This window comes from Cupressus sempervirens, chromosome 2 (assembly GCF_028749045.1).
Source record: "Cupressus sempervirens isolate cs-2001-9-10 chromosome 2, ASM2874904v1, whole genome shotgun sequence".
NCBI lineage: Eukaryota > Viridiplantae > Streptophyta > Pinopsida > Cupressales > Cupressaceae > Cupressus > Cupressus sempervirens.
The window spans coordinates 32,357,829-32,376,751 of record NC_143119.1 but is presented as its reverse complement, the minus strand read 5'-3'; the positions used below and the strand labels follow the sequence as shown (position 1 = coordinate 32,376,751).

The following is an 18,923-nucleotide window of genomic DNA, read 5'->3' as shown; positions in this document are numbered from 1 at the left end:
AAAAGATCCGAGTGTATAACATTTGGGTATAAGATAAACGAGAGTAAGCTTGCAGGAAAAAGATAGAACTCAAAACCTCTATAGTATCGAACGCTACATAAGGATAAGGAGAGGCAAACACATAAACCGGTGTCGGTTTTTTATGGCAATTTCTTTGAAAATAAAGATTTCTCAATGGTCAATGCTGTAGAAAGAATTCCTCAAATGAACATTAAAATATTCAATCAATGTTAAAATTAGCCAATGGACTCTAGAAGTCAAATGCAGGGGAATATACCCCATTTCACCATTAACAACAATCACATAAAACAACATATAGTTATGTTATCGTTACGTCGGCCGAAGCTTCCGCCTAACCAATGGCTTTTTATAGCGATAGGAGAACAAAATGAATTTTATAAATTGTTACCCTGTTCAGTTTGAGTTTATTATATTAATTAGAAGAAAAACTAAGTTACGATAAAACAGAGGTAAAATCAAGGCCTGCATTATGACATTCCGTTATATATTTTCCCCGTAACTGAAGAGTTTAAACATCTTATTGATAATTGGTCCAGGGAATCATCTTCAATTTGGTGGAAAGGACTATAGGTATTTATTCTGCCAAAATTGCTCTGACTCGAACAGGCCTTGAGCGTTTGCATTCAGTAAAAATGGATCCCTGGCGTAAGGGATCGTCTTCAATTTAGTGGAAAGGACAGAAGGTATGTATGCTCCCAAAATTGCTCTGATTTGAACATGGTCTAAAGCCTTGGCATTCGGTAAAAATGGATCTTTGGTAGAAATTTTTTAACAAATTTGTGAACAGCAAAATTTTCAAAAATTCATTTCAAATTGTATTGATTGATGGCATCATCCCACTCTCACGATGGTCTAGAGGTTATAAAGAATCTGGTTGGAGCTCTAGCAGATGAGTCAGCGAAGGTCAGAGAAGCAGCAATGGCTTCTTTACAGAAAAATGCTCATTTTAATTCAATACCCATTTTCGATTGCTGTACTCAAGTATTGGTCCGAGGTGGGAGAAAACCATCTGGTCATGTTCCAGAAGTTTATCAAATCATGGCATTCACTGTTGGTGTAATGAATGAAACAGAAGCTAATGCTGATCTCATGAACGCATTAACTAAGCTTGCAGCATCTCAAATTACCACTAATTATAAGGACAATTTAGATGATGGTGTACAAGAGGCTGCATGTAGTTTACTTGTTGCAATAGGCGCACGCCTGCCTGATCTCATGTTGCAACAAGTCTTTATTCATCTATCTACTAGAACTTGTGTTGTCGACATGGTGCAAGCACTTGCAGAATTTGCATCTGCACAGCCTTCAAAATTTGCCCCACTTTTGAAAGATGTTCTTTCACAAGTTTCGCCTCTTCTTAGAAAGACAACGGATGATCTACGCCCCATTTTCGCAAATGCAATCAAATGCTGCTGTGAAGCAGCCTTGCAGTACTATGCAGACTTTCCGTCAGCTCCACCATTTAACAGTGATGTTCAGGTTCATCTGCATTCTACATTTGATTTATTACTTGATGTTTGGGCCACTTCTGGTAAGCTTAACGTGGCCTTATCGGCAATTGATTCTTTAGGAAAGATGGCAGCGCTTATCAGTAAGTCACATTTAAAGGCTGTAGTTTATAGACTGCTTTCTGCAATATTAAGATTGTATAAAAGAGTCGAGAATGAAAGCAATGCATGGACGGTAACGTGCAGCCTACATGATCTTCTTGATGCCTCACTAACATCAGCCAGCGGGACTCCAATCCTGGATTTTAAGGATGTTATTGTTGTTGTGAATACTCTTCTTCCTCTGCTCACTGCTTTCCCTCTTACCAACAACAATGAAATTGGAGTAACATTGAAGAATTACAACAAGATGATACATTGCTTTCTTAGTATAGGGTTGACATATCCCCCTGATCTATTCACTCTCCTTATAGGCCAAATAACTTATCAAGAGAAAAATGCTATTTCTCTTAAGTTGGAGGTGCTCTGTGTTGTGAAGCATCTGTTATCCTGGTTGTCTAAATCATGGCATGGAAGTAGACAATATCTCATTGAAGCTGTGATATCATTGCTGAATGAGCAGGATTTGAGCATTCGGAAGTGTGTTGCTGAGTTAATTGTTGTGATGGCCTCTTGGGGCTATATTATGGAACGCAGTTGTGGAGAGTTGTTTCTGGAGTTCCTTGTGCAACAGTGTACCATTGAAGAAGAAGAATTCATCCGGTGCCAAAAACACCCAAATAAAGTAACAGGTTTTCTAAATCTTGATTTTACCAAGACTTGCATGAAAAGCGAGGCTTCAGTGGCTGTTTTTGAGAAAGGGCTTCTTTTACTGGCAATTACTGTTCCTGAGATGGAGACAATTCTTTGGCCATTTTTGTTTAAGACTATAATTCAATTGAATTACACCCGAGCAATGGCTACCATTTGCAGGTGTATTTCAGAGTTGGCAAAAGGTAGAATCAATTGTGGCATTCCATTATTCACAGAAATGAAATCACTTGATAATCATTTGCCAACTGTTCAGGAGCTATTTGCACGTTTTGTTGTGCTTTTGCACAACCATCTGGCAAGCAATCAACTTGCTGTACACATTCTATCTGTTCTACATTATTTGGCACCGCTTTTCCCAAAAAATGTAAGAGCACTTTGGGAAGATGAAATTCCAAAGATGAAAGCATACATCCTTAATAGTCAAGATTCTCGGGAAGAAATATTAATGGAACAGGAAAAATGGGATGACATGATCCTAGATTTTTTTGCTAAATCTTTGAATGTAATAAGGGAACAAAAATGGGTTTTATCTCTTGGAGATGCTCTCTGTAGGCAATATGAACTGTACATCAGTGATAACGAACATTCTGGGCTGCTACATAGGTGTCTTGGCATGTTACTTCGGAAGGTTGGTGACAGGGCTTATGTTAGTGAGAAGATCGATTTGATGTACAGCAAAGCTAACATGGCAGATAAAACAAACAGAGTTGGACTTGCCAAGGGTATGGGGCTGGTTGCTGCAAAACATACTGAGGCTGTATTAGAAAAGATTAAAAACATATTAGGAAATGAAGTCCATAATAAATTGCAAAGGTTTATTAAGATCATTTTTATGGACAGGGGAAGCAAAGCAGAGGTGGAGAACATTCAAGCTACTGTAGGATTAATATATGGCTATATAGCCATCTATTCAGCACCAAGTCTGATTGAAGACAGAAATAATGTGCTTCTGGACAAACATGCATTCAAGGCTTCTTCATGTGCCAGTGAAATAACCAAAGGAAACAGTCATTACAACAACTGACTTGTGTGGTCATTCTGTTATAAGGCATTGGACATGTTGCTTTGTTTTCACAGCAAAATGTGGATCAGATATAAGACTTATGTAATTTCTGTATAGGTCCTATAAATCACTTTCTTCTACATGATGTTAAAAATCATTATTATACTAGTACTGACTGCTAGAGTTGTTAACAATACTTGTGCAAACTTCTTGAGTCTTGACCTATTGGCTTCAAAGGCCATGCAATTTTATTTTGTGCTCCGAGTTTATTCATTCAGAATATCCATTGCTTTAAATTGTTGTATTCTAATTTTTATGCACTATGCATACAAAATAGGTTTTTCTTTAAATCTTGGTTCTTTTCAAAAATATTTTCAATTGACAAATGTTATTTTTTTTAATGGATAATAGGCCAAAGCCGAGATTAATTATCATTGTAAGTTTTGAGATAAATTATTTTTACTTGTTAAGCTGAGTAGACTCGAACCCAAGACCTCCTAGATGAGAGGTTCACAACTTACCATTGTGCTATAGGCCATTGCCTATTGGCAAATGTTACTTTCAGTAAGCTTGCTAAACATTAACATTTTTAGGGTCCCTTTAGGTTACTTTTAGTTGCTTTCAATATTATATTTATTTTGGTTTTTAATATATGTCTGCTTTTGTAAATTCAATGCATTCATGAGATAAGTTGTGACCAACAACTACAAAAGTAAGCATTTCTTTTATGGTGAGAAATAACCTCTGCCATGATTTAACATTAGGAATAATAGATATTTGTGTGGCCATCTTAAAGGTAAGGAGGAAATTATCTGCATATATAGTCAAAAACAAATTACAGAACATACACGATAGTTCTTGGTAGTTATCAAAATGTCAAAACGCACATTGCATAGAGATTTCCCTTCATGTATATGCCTGGGCAAGAAAACCCTGGATAAGTTGACAGTGACTGTGTCAGTAATCTAAACAGAAATAAGATATCCCATATAAACTAATACAGAGATAGCAGGCACAGAATCAAGTAAGCCTCAGCGTACTTCTAATTCTATGTTGCACCTAGAGATATAATAATATGAATGTTAATGCTTTGTGGAAAGACAGAGAAAGTGTTTCTACATTTTATCTATAAAATGTGGTAAAGCTGATGGCTTCTAGATCAGAGTTCAAGTTATGCAACACATGCTTCAGTTTTGGATCAAAATCTCTCCAAGGGAAAATGAAATATTTACAAATTAGTAAATTAGTCCTAAAAGTATAGTAAGTATGTCATAGTCTGAATGTGGAGCTGGAGTCCTCTATTTCGGGCATCTCTATACTGCATATGGGCTCTGGAACAAGCAGGTAGCTCTTTTCTTTGGCTTATAAGCTCTATCTCTGAACCAAAGACTAATCTGTAGACCTCAAGAAAGGGATCCAATGCTTATCACCCCTAATCCCCTCTCAGATCTACATTGAGATAAGTTTTGGTTAAATTTAGGCTACAAGCATTGCAAGATGCTCAAAATAAGACTGTAGAGGGTTGGCTCTAAGGTGGCAGCAACAATAGTTATAAAAAATGGCTTTTCTTATCCATGAAACATAAATATGTTCCCAGTCCCACGTAGAATGCATGTTAGCTTGCCTTGTGATTATAAATTTATAACCAATAAGCATGAAAGAATGTCATAAAAAGGAAAGGAAACTTATGGAAATTGCTCATCAAAAATTATGAGAGATTATTAACAGTTAATTTTCTAATAAAGAAAAGTTGCAGGGAGACACATCTCCAGCTCTATAGGACACGACTCTCACACCCAGGACATAATTAGGGACATCTATGAACGCAAGAAATGCCCTGCCAATCTCCAAGTATCTCCCGATGTTTCTTGTGGAGATAATAAAAAATCCCAGTCAATGCCAAAAAACAAGGTTGCACGGAGATGGGGGTAGTTGGTTACTTTGGAGATAGGTATAGGTATGGTTATTTTTTCAAAAAAGGAGATGAGGGTGGTACTTTGGGTACTTCAATTTTTATATAGACTATAATATTTTATGTAAAGTCTGAAAATATAATGACATTGAGTTTAAGGCGCATCTGTCACTAAGGATTTACCATAGGTCACCATCCTAACCATATAGAAACTTATTACCACTATACAGCCAGATGTTGCAACCTTCCTTGTCTGCCAACCTGCCACTTCACATCCTTGCAGTCCTTTGAACGACACCTCTCTTCCACAGATAGTCCACCGCATGACCAGGATAACCGCCCATTGTATGCACCAGTATACATGCACACACTCACCAACAATCAACCATACACACAACAACCACCATGCATTGGCCACTACTTTAACTGTACGCTTGACTCTACATCTACCGTACAACCTGCCTTGCATTGACAATACAACCTGCACATGCATTAGCCATATGCACTCCCTTGAACTGTACATAAGGATCTACGAACAAATTCTTACAAATATCTAAAGGTCTTTGAGTATTGTAGTCAAGGACATTACACTGTACCAATCCTCACTACCACCATGCTAGTTGACACTTCCACCATACTAGTCGGCACTATTGTGATGGCAATCGACACTACCACTGTACCCACACCTGTTGACACTTCCACGATGCCAAGTGACACTTCCATCTTACCAATCAAAACTTTTATAGTGCCTATTGGCATTGCCACCATACTTGTACTTGTCAGCACTGCTACCATACCAATCGACACTGCCATGATATCTGTTGGTAATAATATGATACCAGTCACCACCCCACGATGCAGTTCAACGCTGCCACCATATTTGTACTAGTCAACACTGCCCCCATACCTATATCAGTCGACACTACCATCGTTGACACTAGTACCATGCTAGTCAGCACTACCACCATATCTATATCAATCAACACTGCCTCTGTAATAGTGAAGAGTAACTCCCCATCATGCTTCCGTTGCTCCACTCTAACATAAACATTGCCATGCCTAGGGTTATCAGCATCCCAAGGAAGCTGATCACAAAACACATCAAAGCTCTAATCCAAAATCTTTATGTGGTCATGCCCATAAAAAGGATCATTGATAGTGTTTACTTGTCCATCAATTGATTGATCAATGTTGTCTTCTAGACAAGCTCCGTGTAAGTGTCTTCTTCAACCTTGCTTTTGTTATGTAGGCTTAGGTTTTCTCCATATGTAGGGGTAGCAGAAAATTCTTCATTTTCCTCATGTGGTGTGTCACTCATGTTGTTATCTCCAACTTCCTCATACTTGTGCAAGTGAAACTAACTTTTTTTCACAACACTTATACTTGAATAAATTATTGACCAATCTAAATGCCACAATTGAAGGAATACATTCTAGATTATGAACAACATATGGCATAGATATGATAGGTTGATGTATTTCCTCTATCTCTTCAATGCACAAAATCATAAGGCTCTCCAAAGAAACCAAAATCTTAGTATCTAATTCATTGATTGTGATGAAGAAGTGATGAAACATATCATGGATCAAATCTTGCAATTCAAGATCTAAGAGGATATTTGTTTGTTTCTTTCTTCTTTTGGGTTCGATTGTGTAAGTTTTTTTAACATCAAGGTTTCAGATCATACTACATGATCCATCATCAGGATGCATGAGAGTGTTGGAACTACGATTGGAGCAATTGTTATGTTGTATTTGATGACAAACCTTACTGGTAAGACATTTGCTAACAGTGTAGAGTGTCATATTAGTTGATTGATGAAGAGGATTTAAAAAGAGAGATAACAAGATGAACTAGTAAAGTGATTGAGTAAAAAGGAGTAAATATGATGGAACTACAATGGGCACTTGATCAGTTGGTATTTGACAAAATAATGTGTTGTTTGATCATTGTATTAAGTAAAGAAGAAAGATGAGTTGAAGTGTGCAAGAGATGATTGATGAAAGTCAAGAAATTGAGTAAAACACTAAGCTTGACCGAGTAACAGGTTACTAGGTCATTGAAGAAGTTGAAACAAAAGATTAAGGAACTTAAGTAATAGCCAAGCAAAAATTAGCCGAGTGATGGTAATGGCCGAGTAAGATAAAGGTAAATTGAAGTAACAATTGTGTGTAGTATAAGCCGAGCGAGCCAGTGCAAGCCAAGTGAGACAAATTAGTAAAGACCAAGCTACCTAGTGATGACTGAGTGTCAACAAATTAATAGTTTATGAAAGAAACAAGATTTGAGGCCAACACAGTTGAATTTACGAATTGGTCAAAATGTGTGAAAGATAGCGATTGATGAGTTGGTGTATTTAATGCATGAATTGAGTTCTTAAAGTGATCTAAGGCAAAGATTTAATAAAAAGCATCCCTAAGTTTCAACAAAGAAGTAGAAGGACAAATCAATAGATAGACTCAATGAATCTGATCAAACCCTAAGATCTATATTTATGTTTAAGTAGCAAAAGATTAACCTATCTATTTAAGGAGACATATGAAATGAGTTACAGTGTTGTTTGCTAGTGAATTTGTGAACAAGTGAAGAATAGAGTTGCAAAAGAAAAGCATGAAGTTGGTGAAGCGAGATTGCTTGATGAGCTGCGAAGCAAATCAGAGATGGAGAATGTTATGAAGTCCAGTCAATGAACCAGGAATGAGTCAGATAGAGATTTGAATTTGCAAAGTGAGTTGTGTTTTATCAGACCAACCTAGCTATTACTTTCTAACCATTGTGGCAGTAAATCCTTTAACCAAGGTTGACCTAACAGTCATATTGTAAATCCTTTAAACAAAGTGACATTCTAATGGGATGTTTTAAAGACCTTTAACAAGGCCACTCCTAACAAGGTGATTAAATCCTTTAACAGGGTTACACCTAACAGTGTGTTTTATAACCTTTAATAGGGTTGGCTCTTAATCAAGCTCACTTCAGAAGAGTGAAAAGTGGTAGCATGTTACTTGGTGGTTTTTCCCAAATTAAATCCTGGGTTTCCAAATTAATAGGGTTGGCTCTTATATAATAACCCCAATAGGTTATAACTTCTTCAAACACCAAAAATCTTTATACTTTAGTTGTTTGACATTTCGTCAAACACTTTGCAAGCAAGCTCTGATACCACTGTAATGGCCCTCCTCAAATCTGCCCTCAAAAAAACGCTGATGAAAGCTCAAGGAATTTCATCAAACAATTCACATGCAAGGGACATATGACTGATATAGTATTTCAGCTGGCTTTAAATGACTCTCTTTCAATTTGCATCAATGAAAAACTTGTGCTAGAAGACTCCAAATGGACTACACAATGGCCTAACATGAGTGTGCTACTAATTTTGACAATATTTAGTGCATATATATGATCTAAGCATGAGAAATGTACACCTACAGCCAACTGGCATTTTTACAAACAGTTGGTGTACAAACTAACTAGCTAATAAATAATGATATTAAATTGCTTAAATGACACCAACAACTATTATCTTCTTAATTTGCAATGAAATTTCTAATACAATGCTCATGAAATATGGCCAAGACTTTTGGCATTTACATGGATTACAAAATGATAATGGCTGGTATAATGCACACTTACAGTTGAAACTTATAACCCCCTAAAAAACAATACTAATAAAGGAACCTGGTTGTAGATGGCTGTAATAATCTTCTTCAATGCTGCCCCTTCTGATTTGCTTTTTTCAAACTGCTTTTTCCGACTGCTTTTTTCGGCCTGCTTTTTCGGTTCCGCTTTTTCGGACTGCTTTTTCAGTTCCGCTTTTTTCGGACTGCTTTTTCGTATCCGCTTTTTTAGCCTGCTTTTTCGATTCTTCTTTTTCGGACTTTTTTTTTGTACCTGCTTTTTCGGATTGCTACTATGTTGAATCTCAAGACCATATCTTTCAATGGTGTTAAGATTTCCAGCTTGAAGGGATTTCGTCCTCCAAACTATTGAGACATAATCTCCAGCAAATTCTCCAATTTTTTTGATATTTGCAAGCCTACTAAAAAGAAGCTCTTCCCTTTCTTTTATAATGTTGTCACAAGAGCTCAATCCTTCGTTTTCTCAATGTGGGATAAAACATCACTCCCTTTATGTAACTTATGTCTCCAATGTGTTATAAAATAAAGGGGACTCTTTTAATTTAAATATTTTTCACAAACTATAGTCTATGCATTAATAAAGTTAAATATATAAATTTAACTTTATAAAATAGCTTTATCAATGCATAACAAATCTTATCAATGATAAACAAGTCTTCTTGCCGATTTTAAACAATTAGCATCGACATACCGCTGCCACTGGATGTCCGACCATATCCAAGATGACTTACTATAAATAGTAAGTATGCCTAAAGTTGCCTCAAAACTCCTCATAAAGACCTGCAACTGAAACTAACTAGGCCAAATAGCCTCTAAGCCCCTTTAATGTCCTGGTTAGCCTACGGGACCATGGGGAAATAGGCTAACGACAACATCATGCTATGAATGCTAAAAAGGGGACATTACAGTCCGCGCTTCCGAAAATTGCTTGTCTCCAAGCAATGGTCGAACAACAACCCAATCAATCCACCTGGATCCCAAATGTAGTCATGAACTATACTGCTATCAATCAAGATAGGCTCCTACAACAACCTCTGAAAATTAACCAAAAGGAATCCATAATCAAATTGGCGAATACAACTCACCCAAACTCCAAAGTCACGAACCCATGAGAAACAAGCTCTCGAAATATCAGAACCCAAGTAGAGTAGATAACCCAAACTGCCAACATAGTAAATACCATCAACACATCCCACTAGCCTATGTGGAATGTACAATACAATTCTGCAACAACGATGAATACTCCCGCATGAAACTACACCAAATATAGAGAATCCACACACTGCACACCTACTGCAATTAACACAACTCTACAGATCACCGGTCACTGTCTCATAACCATAACACCCATGCACTGCTGATGGTGAATAGTCATTACACGGTAGATAGCAAAAACGTGAGCCCAGACCAAACCTATCTGCCATCAACTCCTCAACACATGGATCAAAAGCAAACCGATGAACATATCCTACAGTATAATGCCGGTAAAAAGAACCAATCCCAGTCAAAGACTCATCCTGCGGACGTGATACAACCAACTGTGACTGATCATCAGCTAAGTCAGAGGATGATATAGCCAAGAGTGCAGAATCAACAACAACATCACTAGTCTTTGTGCCCTCCAAGTCAAACATACCATAATGCTCAGCTGCAACGCCCAACTCAGTTGAACCTGCCTCCAGTGGAAATGGACCAAATATGCCAATACTAGTGTCATGGATAGATATATCCTCATCTCCACTGCCTCTATCAACCTCGACCATGGACATCCTCGGATCACTAGACACCACAGTTAGTGACTGTACAGAATTTGGTAAAGACTGAAGTCGTTCCAACTCCACGGTCACCTCAGCTAAATGAAACTGTGACTCCTCGAAAGCCAACTGTGTACTCTCAAGAAACTCAGAAGTCACTTCAAGCTTTTGAGTAAGCTTACTCACCTCATCTTCCTTGACCAATAATGCATCATATGCTGTACTCCCCCACTGCATAAGATAATCTCTATCGGCTACCAACTGCATATAATTCTGTCTCAAAATCCGGATAGCCTCCCATAAAGAGTGGATCTCTATCAAGGAAAGATAACTGCCTCCCTGCTCATCACTAGCAGGAGAACCCCATCCATAAACTGCTAACAATTGACGCGCAACATCAAAATGCTCGCAAGCGATAGAAATGTCTCGCTCGCAAACTCTGAGCTGACTAGACACATGATTGTGTTGACTGGTCAAACTCCTATACTCTACCCCTGGTACACTTTCCAAAGGAGTAACCTCAGAATGGCTATCATCTGTAATACTGCCATCCAAATTTTGCAGTCCAATTGCTGAACTTGTCTCATCAAATGGAGTGATTGAGGCATCAACATAAACCTCCGTATCAAAGGAAACTGTTGAGGAGACTAAGTCCTCAAAACTGTCCACAACATCCCCCTGGGTGTCATCTGTAATAATCAGATCCTGGGACTCTTTTGTAAACTTTGTCATATCTGAGAGATCATCAACCCATTCCAACAAGAATGGTCGACTGGATACATGAACAATGCCCAACAAAAGTGTGTAAAAATTAATTCCAGCATCAAACAAGCTGTTGGCATGGATGAGAACTACACCTGACAAGCTACTAATCAAGTCCATGATGGTGCAAAAGATACTACTACCAAAGAATGATAAATATCTCCAGTCAAAACAATCCCAAGTACTAAGATCAGGATCCCAACATCTAATCCATGAACGGAAACCAACTGGCAATTCAAGTAAACTTCTCACCTGAGTAATGTGAACAATACCAACTGACTTCACGCACTTGTCTACAATCTCTGAATCCGGAGTGTGAATGCTAGATGTACTCATATCATCATCAATATGTGACTCGACTGTAAAAGGAAACTGAGTCCCTGCTATATGCGCTAACTCTCGAACTGAACTCACCTCAAGACAACGCTCGTCCACATGTCTCTCAGAATCCTGGAGAGCCAACTTCATTGCCTCCATGCCTTCCTTGATCTGCTGTAAATCGTCACAAGAAGAACCTGTTGTGACTCCTTTCTGTCTCTCCTGCAGTTGAATCATCCAAATGTGATTCTCAATCAATCCATGTATCCTATCATGATGAGATAAAGCCGTGACAATATTCTTGTCCCTTGTCTTCAGCTAGCGTGCCAAACCAAGTAAAGAGCTACTAGCCTCTATCTCATGTGAAGAAGCATCCAACTGTGCCTGATACTCACTTTCTACAAAGTCCTGAATGCTCACTTTCTGATCAACTGTACTATCCTCAAACATGATAGTATCCTCAACTGCTGTAACTTCATCCAGCCCAACTGTACTGGAATCACTATCTATGTCAATCACACAATCCAGTGTGCCCGTGATATCACCTTCCGGCTCAACTTGCACAATGTCTGTAACCCCTTCTACCTGTGAAGATGATGCAGATAAACCATTACCTGAAGATATGCTAATGTCTCCCTGTATCGAATCAGCATGTCTGTTAAACTCCTCATACAAGTTTTTGCTTGTCATAGGGAAGGTACGAACGTTCAATCAGTCTCTCCTTAAACTCCACATATGAGGTAATGTGTGCATGACCCATAGTGACCATACCATGATGCCACCACTCGTGTGCTAACCCATCCAGGTGAATTGCTGCATAATTAATAGCTTCTTCCTCAGGCATAGGGTTCATTTGAAAGTATGTGTCAAGCCTTTGAACCCAAACTCTTGTTGTAGACTTCCCCGAGCCATCATAATATGGTAATTGAAGTTTTCCTACTTTCTTCCATAGCTCATAGCTCTAGTTCTTGTCATGCCCACGAGGCATATGCTTCATCCACACATCTATATACTCCCTAAAGGTAATTGCAGCAGTAAAATCTGAACCTCCGGCTTCCCAATCTCTCCTCAGTTGGTCCTGTATAGCAGTGATCTGGGGCTCTGGTACGGGCTACTTTGGAGCTCTAGGAGGAAATGTGGGAATCATGGGCCTCGAACTCACTGTCCTAGCTTGCTGGGGTGCATGACCAAAATTGTTCCCAACTTGTTCACCTCCATTACGTGTCCCATCCTGATTATTCCCATTCTGATTATTTCCTCCACCTACGTTAGCATTCAACCCCATTTGACGAGCCATCATCGGCATCATAAGCTCCAATCTCTGACTCTGTTCCTGTGCTAAGGTGTCTAATAACTGTAAGAATCTTTCCTTTCCCTGATCTGGACTGGCATTCATTTTGTCAAACATTTTTCTCTATTTGGCTAACCCAAATTCCCAGTAAGACCTCCACAGGATGGCAGGAAACCGCTCTGATACCACTGTAATAACCCCAATAGGTTATAACTTCTTCAAACACCAAAAATCTTTATACTTCAGTTGTTTGACATTTCGTCAAACACTTTGCAAGCAAGCTCTAATACCACTGTAATGGCCCTCCTCAAATCTGCCCTCAAAAAAACGCTGATGAAAGCTCAAGGAATTTCATCAAACAATTCACATGCAAGGGACGTATGACTGATATAGTATTTCAGCTGGCTTTAAATGACTCTTTTTCAATTTGCATTAATGAAAAACTTGTGCTAGAAGACTCCAAATGGACTACACAATGGCCTAACATGAGTGTGCTACTAATTTTGACAATATCTAGTGCATATATATGATCTGAGCATGAGAAATGTACACCTACAACCAACTGGCATTTTTACAAACAGTTGGTGTACAAACTAACTAGCTAATAAATAATGATATTAAATTGCTTAAATGACACTAGCAACTATTATCTTCTTAATTTGCAATGAAATTTCTAATACAATGCTCATGAAATATGGCCAAGACTTTTGGCATTTACATGGATTACAAAATGATAATGGCTAGTATAATGCACACTTACAGCTGAAACTTATAACCCCCTAAAAAACAATACTAATAAAGGAACCTAGTTGTAGATGGCTGTAATAATCTTCTTCAATGCTGCCCCTTCTGATTTGCTTTTTTCGAACTGCTTTTTCGGACTACTTTTTTCGGCCTGCTTTTTCGGTTCCGCTTGTTCGGATTGCTTTTTCGGACTGCTTTTTCGGTTCCGCTTTTTTCGGACTGCTTTTTCGTATTCGCTTTTTTAGCCTGCTTTTTCGATTCCGCTTTTTCATACCTGCTTTTTCGGATTGCTACTATGTTGAATCTCAAGACCATATCTTTCAATGGCATCAAGATTTCCAGCTTGAAGGGATTTCGTCCTCCAAACTATTGAAACATAATCTCCAGCAAATTATCCAATTTTTTTGATATTTCCAAGCCTACTAAAAAGAAGCTCTTCCCTTTCTCTTATAATGTTCTCACAAGAGCTCAATCCTTCGTTTTCTCAATGTGGGATAAAACATCACTCCCTTTATGTAACTTATGTCTCCAATGTGTTATAAAATAAAAGGGACTCTTTTAATTTAAATATTTCCCACAAACTATAGTCTATGCATTAATAAAGTTAAATATTTAAATTTAACTTTATAAAATAGATTTATCAATGCATAACAAATCTTATCAATGATAAACAAGTCTTCTTGCCGATTTTAAACAATTAGCATCGACATACCGCTGCCACTGGATGTCCGACCATATCCAAGATGACTTACTATAAATAGTAAGTATGCCCAAAGTTGTCTCAAAACCCCTCCAAAAGACCTACAACTGAAACTAACTAGGCCAAATAGCCTCTAAGCCCCTTTAATGTCCTGGTTAGCCTACGGGACCGTGGGGAAATAGGCTAATGACAACATCATGCTATGAATGCTAAAAAGGGGACATTACATCTTAATCGAGCTCACTTCAGAAGAGTGAAAAATGGTAGCATGTTACTTGGTGGTTTTTCCCAAATTAAATCCTGGGTTTCCACGTTAAATCCTAGGTTTCCACGTTAATAGGGTTAATCGAGCTCACTTCAGAAGAGTGAAAAGTGGTAGCATGTTACTTGGTGGTTTTTCCCAAATTAAATCCTGGGTTTCCACGTTAAATCCTGGTGTCATACTTGTGTGAATGTTGTTTTCATGTTTCATGTTATTTACTGTTATATGTTTTTGTTATTCAACATATACTAAACATAGAGCTAAGTATTGGATGAATAAGTGAGATTATTGATGAATTTTTGTATGGACCGAGTGGATTTATAAGTTTGATTAAGTTGTGAAAAGTTTAATTGGTACATATGGACCTGACAATGGCTGATTCCCCCCCACCCTCAGTTATTATAATAATTCTAACAAAGAGCCAAGAAGTAAAACGCAGATTGCAGACCAAGGATTGGATAAAAAGAGAGGTGGGATGAAGGGGATAGGACCGCAAACCAAAGCTGACAAGACCTAGTCTATAAGATTTCTTGGCCTTCTTGAATTTTCATATAAGGTCTTGTCTGCCTTGGTTTGCGGTCCTACCCCCTTCATGATCATCCTACACTCTTGAACAAGGAGTCTCAAGTGCTATTAGATGTGATCATGTGAGACAACCCCAAGGTTCCTAATGTCAGGTCTTGACTATGCATGGATAACTTGGTGGAAAACGTCATTACTGGTTTCACAAAGGGACTTGCATAATTGTTCTTGGACAACAGATGTAATCCTCTATCACTGCAAGACTTTGATAATCTAACTTAACTCCTTTTGAAATAAACTGAAAACAGGACAAAAGGTATTTAGAGAGAGCTAATAGTACTTTGACCAAATGAAGCATTCTCCTATCTGACTGCTGAAACTCATAAACCAGAATGTGCTATGCCAGGTCAATGCAACTAACACAATTGATGCTATCTTCCAAGGTGACGTGAATGATTTTCAGATCACTAAGCATTCATCAATCCCATAAGACAAAAGGTAATGATAAATAGACTTGGAAATTGAACTAAATTTCTGAAACAAGTTTTATTTAACCATGCATTGCAACATGCATCAACAAGCTGCAAATGGTATGACTATGAACACAGTAATTCTAGCATATCAAGCAAAATAGCTTTCATAAACTAACTAAAATGACTTGGAAATAAGATTTGGAGAAGGCAAGTACCATGCGCACTCGCAAATAAACAAAGTTTGTCACCAAGTCAAAGTAAAAATTGCATTCATTTCACCAGCATTTAAGCACAATTCATGAAATCCTTGTTAAAAATGAGGAGAGCCATAGGCCTTTTATAGTTTTTACAATTTGAATCAATGGTCAGGATTAAATCTTCTCAAGGGCTAAGATTTAACCTCTAGAAACTTCCTATGATTTAAAAATATTATTTACTACCAACTCCCACTATACGTAAAAATAGCTTTACCTACTCCCACTATAGTGCGTGCTTCCTAAAATGTCACAGGAGAATAAAATAAAAGAGTAGGCAGAGGAAATATTTAAAATGTTTCAGCCCGTGATGGCTTGAACCATATCAATAATTGATTCCCATAGAACATTTGGATTCTTCACCACTATATGGTGATGTAAATGAATTGCTTAAATGTCATAGTCTGTGCCAACCATATAGTATATACACAATATCAAAGTTAAACTTACAAATACAATCTGGTTTGCAATTATAATTGATGCCCCTAATGTTAAAAGTAAAACATGAAATTCACAATCAATATAAACATTTCTTACTGAATAGTATTAGACCATAACACCGAGATATATAAAAAAGTGGACTGATAACTGATATTAAAATCATTTACATATACCAAAAATGAACCATTATATCATGCAAAATAATAACAAATGTGCATTGAACAATATAAAAACATTTCCACTCACTATTTCACTATGGACAAGGATTTGGGTACATTTTATGGACCCTATTAATATCATTCAGAATTTCAGATGTGAGATTCAACTCACACGCATCTAAAATCTCACTGAGTTGCCAAGGTTTTGTTGCTCCAAAAATAACACTGCCAACCAAAGGATGTCGAAGAACAAATGCTGAAACAAGGAAATGTTCATCAATTTTGAATGTCATTTGTGATGAAAAACATAGTATTTATTTTAAAGCATATAAATTTAAAAATGATTAACAAAAGTCTCAGAACATACACACAATGACAAAAAACTCATAACATACACCATATGGTATTTCTTATCACAATCAAATAAAAAGTTATTATTTAAATGTTGCCTCTTCATTGACTCTCGTGTCTTCTAGAAGGTGATGGGAACTTTTTGATACCAAAAGTTGGAGGCAGTGATTATTTGCATGCCATAGAAAGGGAAAATGAAGCTTAGTTTTTGTACAGTTGCAGGAATAGGTGAATGCCCACACTTTTGTGTTAGAAAATAGACTCTTCAAGTTACAATTATGACAGACATGGTGTTACATGCCTACCTTTCAAATGATTAGCAATGTTTTGTTTTTACGATACAGGGCATCGGATGGCAGAGGTGGCGAAACCTGTAACAAATAAAGATGTGGAAGACACCTCTTCTAAAAACTTTATTGTTCAAAATATTGATTGCGGTCACATCAAGAGCCGTTGGCACTAAGCATTTTGAATTCTCTACCAAGAGGATACTGTCCAGGACATGGAAGGATGAGTGGCATTAAAAGGAGCTGAAACAAGCTGTAAGGCAAATGGCTGAATAGATAGACACCATATGTAACATGGTATTTTCTTGTAGCCAAATTAAACTATTAATTCAAGATACATCTATATTCATAACAGAATGACAAAGTGACAGTTATAAGAGCAACTACATATGAAAGATAAATTTAGCGAACTTATTCTGATATTGCAATTCACTTTAAAGAGAAACAATAATGAACTAATCTAAGTTCACATGAAATATAGTTATAACTAACATATCTATTTCATTTCCATTCCTAATACAATCTTTCAAATGATAGCATAAGGAAATAACATAACCAAGTTTCATGATTACATAATAATTTATCAAATGATAATCGAAAATGCAAAAAAGAATCAAATACCAGATATGAACTAGACAACAGTTACTATGTTGAGCAAGCCTCTGTAATGGACACCTAGGAATGCCCAAAAGCTGAACCAAGGCTGAAATTATATTAATGCTGAAAATGTTGCAATCAATTACAAAGAGATGTATTCCAAAGGCCAAACCCTAAGGGAATGACGTCTAGAATGTTACAACAGAGAATGAACGTCCCCTATTGCCAAAAAAGAGTGTGATTCACACATCCAAGCTGTTATCAAATGCAAGGTATAATCATCCGATACAATAATCCCATGCTCAACAATGAGACTTTCAGCCCTATTTATCCTTTTCTTCATCCTTTTGGAAGGAACTAAAACATTAATTAATTGCAAGGGCTAGAAGCTTCCTCCTTCCTATAATTAATGCATACCTAAAAACTCCTCCCTAGAAATAATTAATTAAATCGAGAGGCTTCCGTCCTTCCAATAATTAATACATACCCTAGAAGCTACTCCCTTGTAATTAATAATTAAATTAATTAAATACAAAGTCACCTTTAAATTGAATGACTTTATAAGAAATTAATTTAATTTTTTCTTATCCTCCACTTAGACTTTGGAGAACGTGAAGGCCAAAAGATGGGATCATTACAGCCTCGACATCTAGTAGAGAGGAGAAGCATTGTCATAGGCTTAACCTCTCAACCATGGACCTTTAACTATCCCTACACAATCTCATCTGAGAAAGGCCCTCCCTACACTGGGATTAGGCTTGGGGCACCATGGTCCTGTCACCAAAGAATCCCAGTGTTAGAGCGTTGACTAGACAGCAAATGAGGCTATGGATATCCTCCATCAACATATCCTCTCCTTGCTAGCACTCTGATCTCTAGAGATCACAGTGACAAGCATGCCACTAACCTACCTTGGCCAAGGATTTCAATGAACTATTAATTATGCCCGATCACCCACCGCTTGACTTGACAACAAGAGTTATATATTGGACAACCATGAGCTGACTCAGTTATTTAATACTGTTATGTATTACTGATCCATCCTTTTTTTTTGGCTATTGCAGCAATATTTTATCCTCCCACCTTTTATCTCGACCATGCTGGTCCTTATGGGTGCTTTCCTAGGAGATCCCATGAGTAAAGTTTCAATTTTCTTTCTAGTTGCATTTTTTATATC

At 37.4% G+C, this 18,923-nt stretch overlaps 1 protein-coding gene and 1 pseudogene across 12 annotated transcripts in view; one reads left to right on the top strand and one right to left on the bottom strand.

Moving 5' to 3' along the window:
- The first annotated feature begins 272 nt into the window (after positions 1-272).
- LOC149570936 (protein SHOOT GRAVITROPISM 6 pseudogene) lies at positions 273-3,479 on the top strand (annotated as a pseudogene).
- A 525-nt stretch (positions 3,480-4,004) lies between these two features.
- Positions 4,005-18,923, bottom strand: part of LOC149570935 (uncharacterized) — a 281,257-nt gene continuing 266,338 nt past the window's right edge. For 8 of the 12 annotated variants that reach the window (XM_089812482.1, XM_089812490.1, XM_089812491.1 and 5 more), the window contains one exon: positions 16,480-16,767. In XM_089812482.1, the coding sequence (XP_089668608.1) occupies positions 16,607-16,767 (161 nt within the window). In that variant the 3' untranslated portion in view covers positions 16,480-16,606. Of the gene's footprint in view, positions 4,219-16,479; positions 16,768-18,923 lie in introns of those variants that run through there. The other 4 variants (XM_089812484.1, XM_089812492.1, XM_089812493.1 and 1 more) reach the window with 1 other exon arrangement.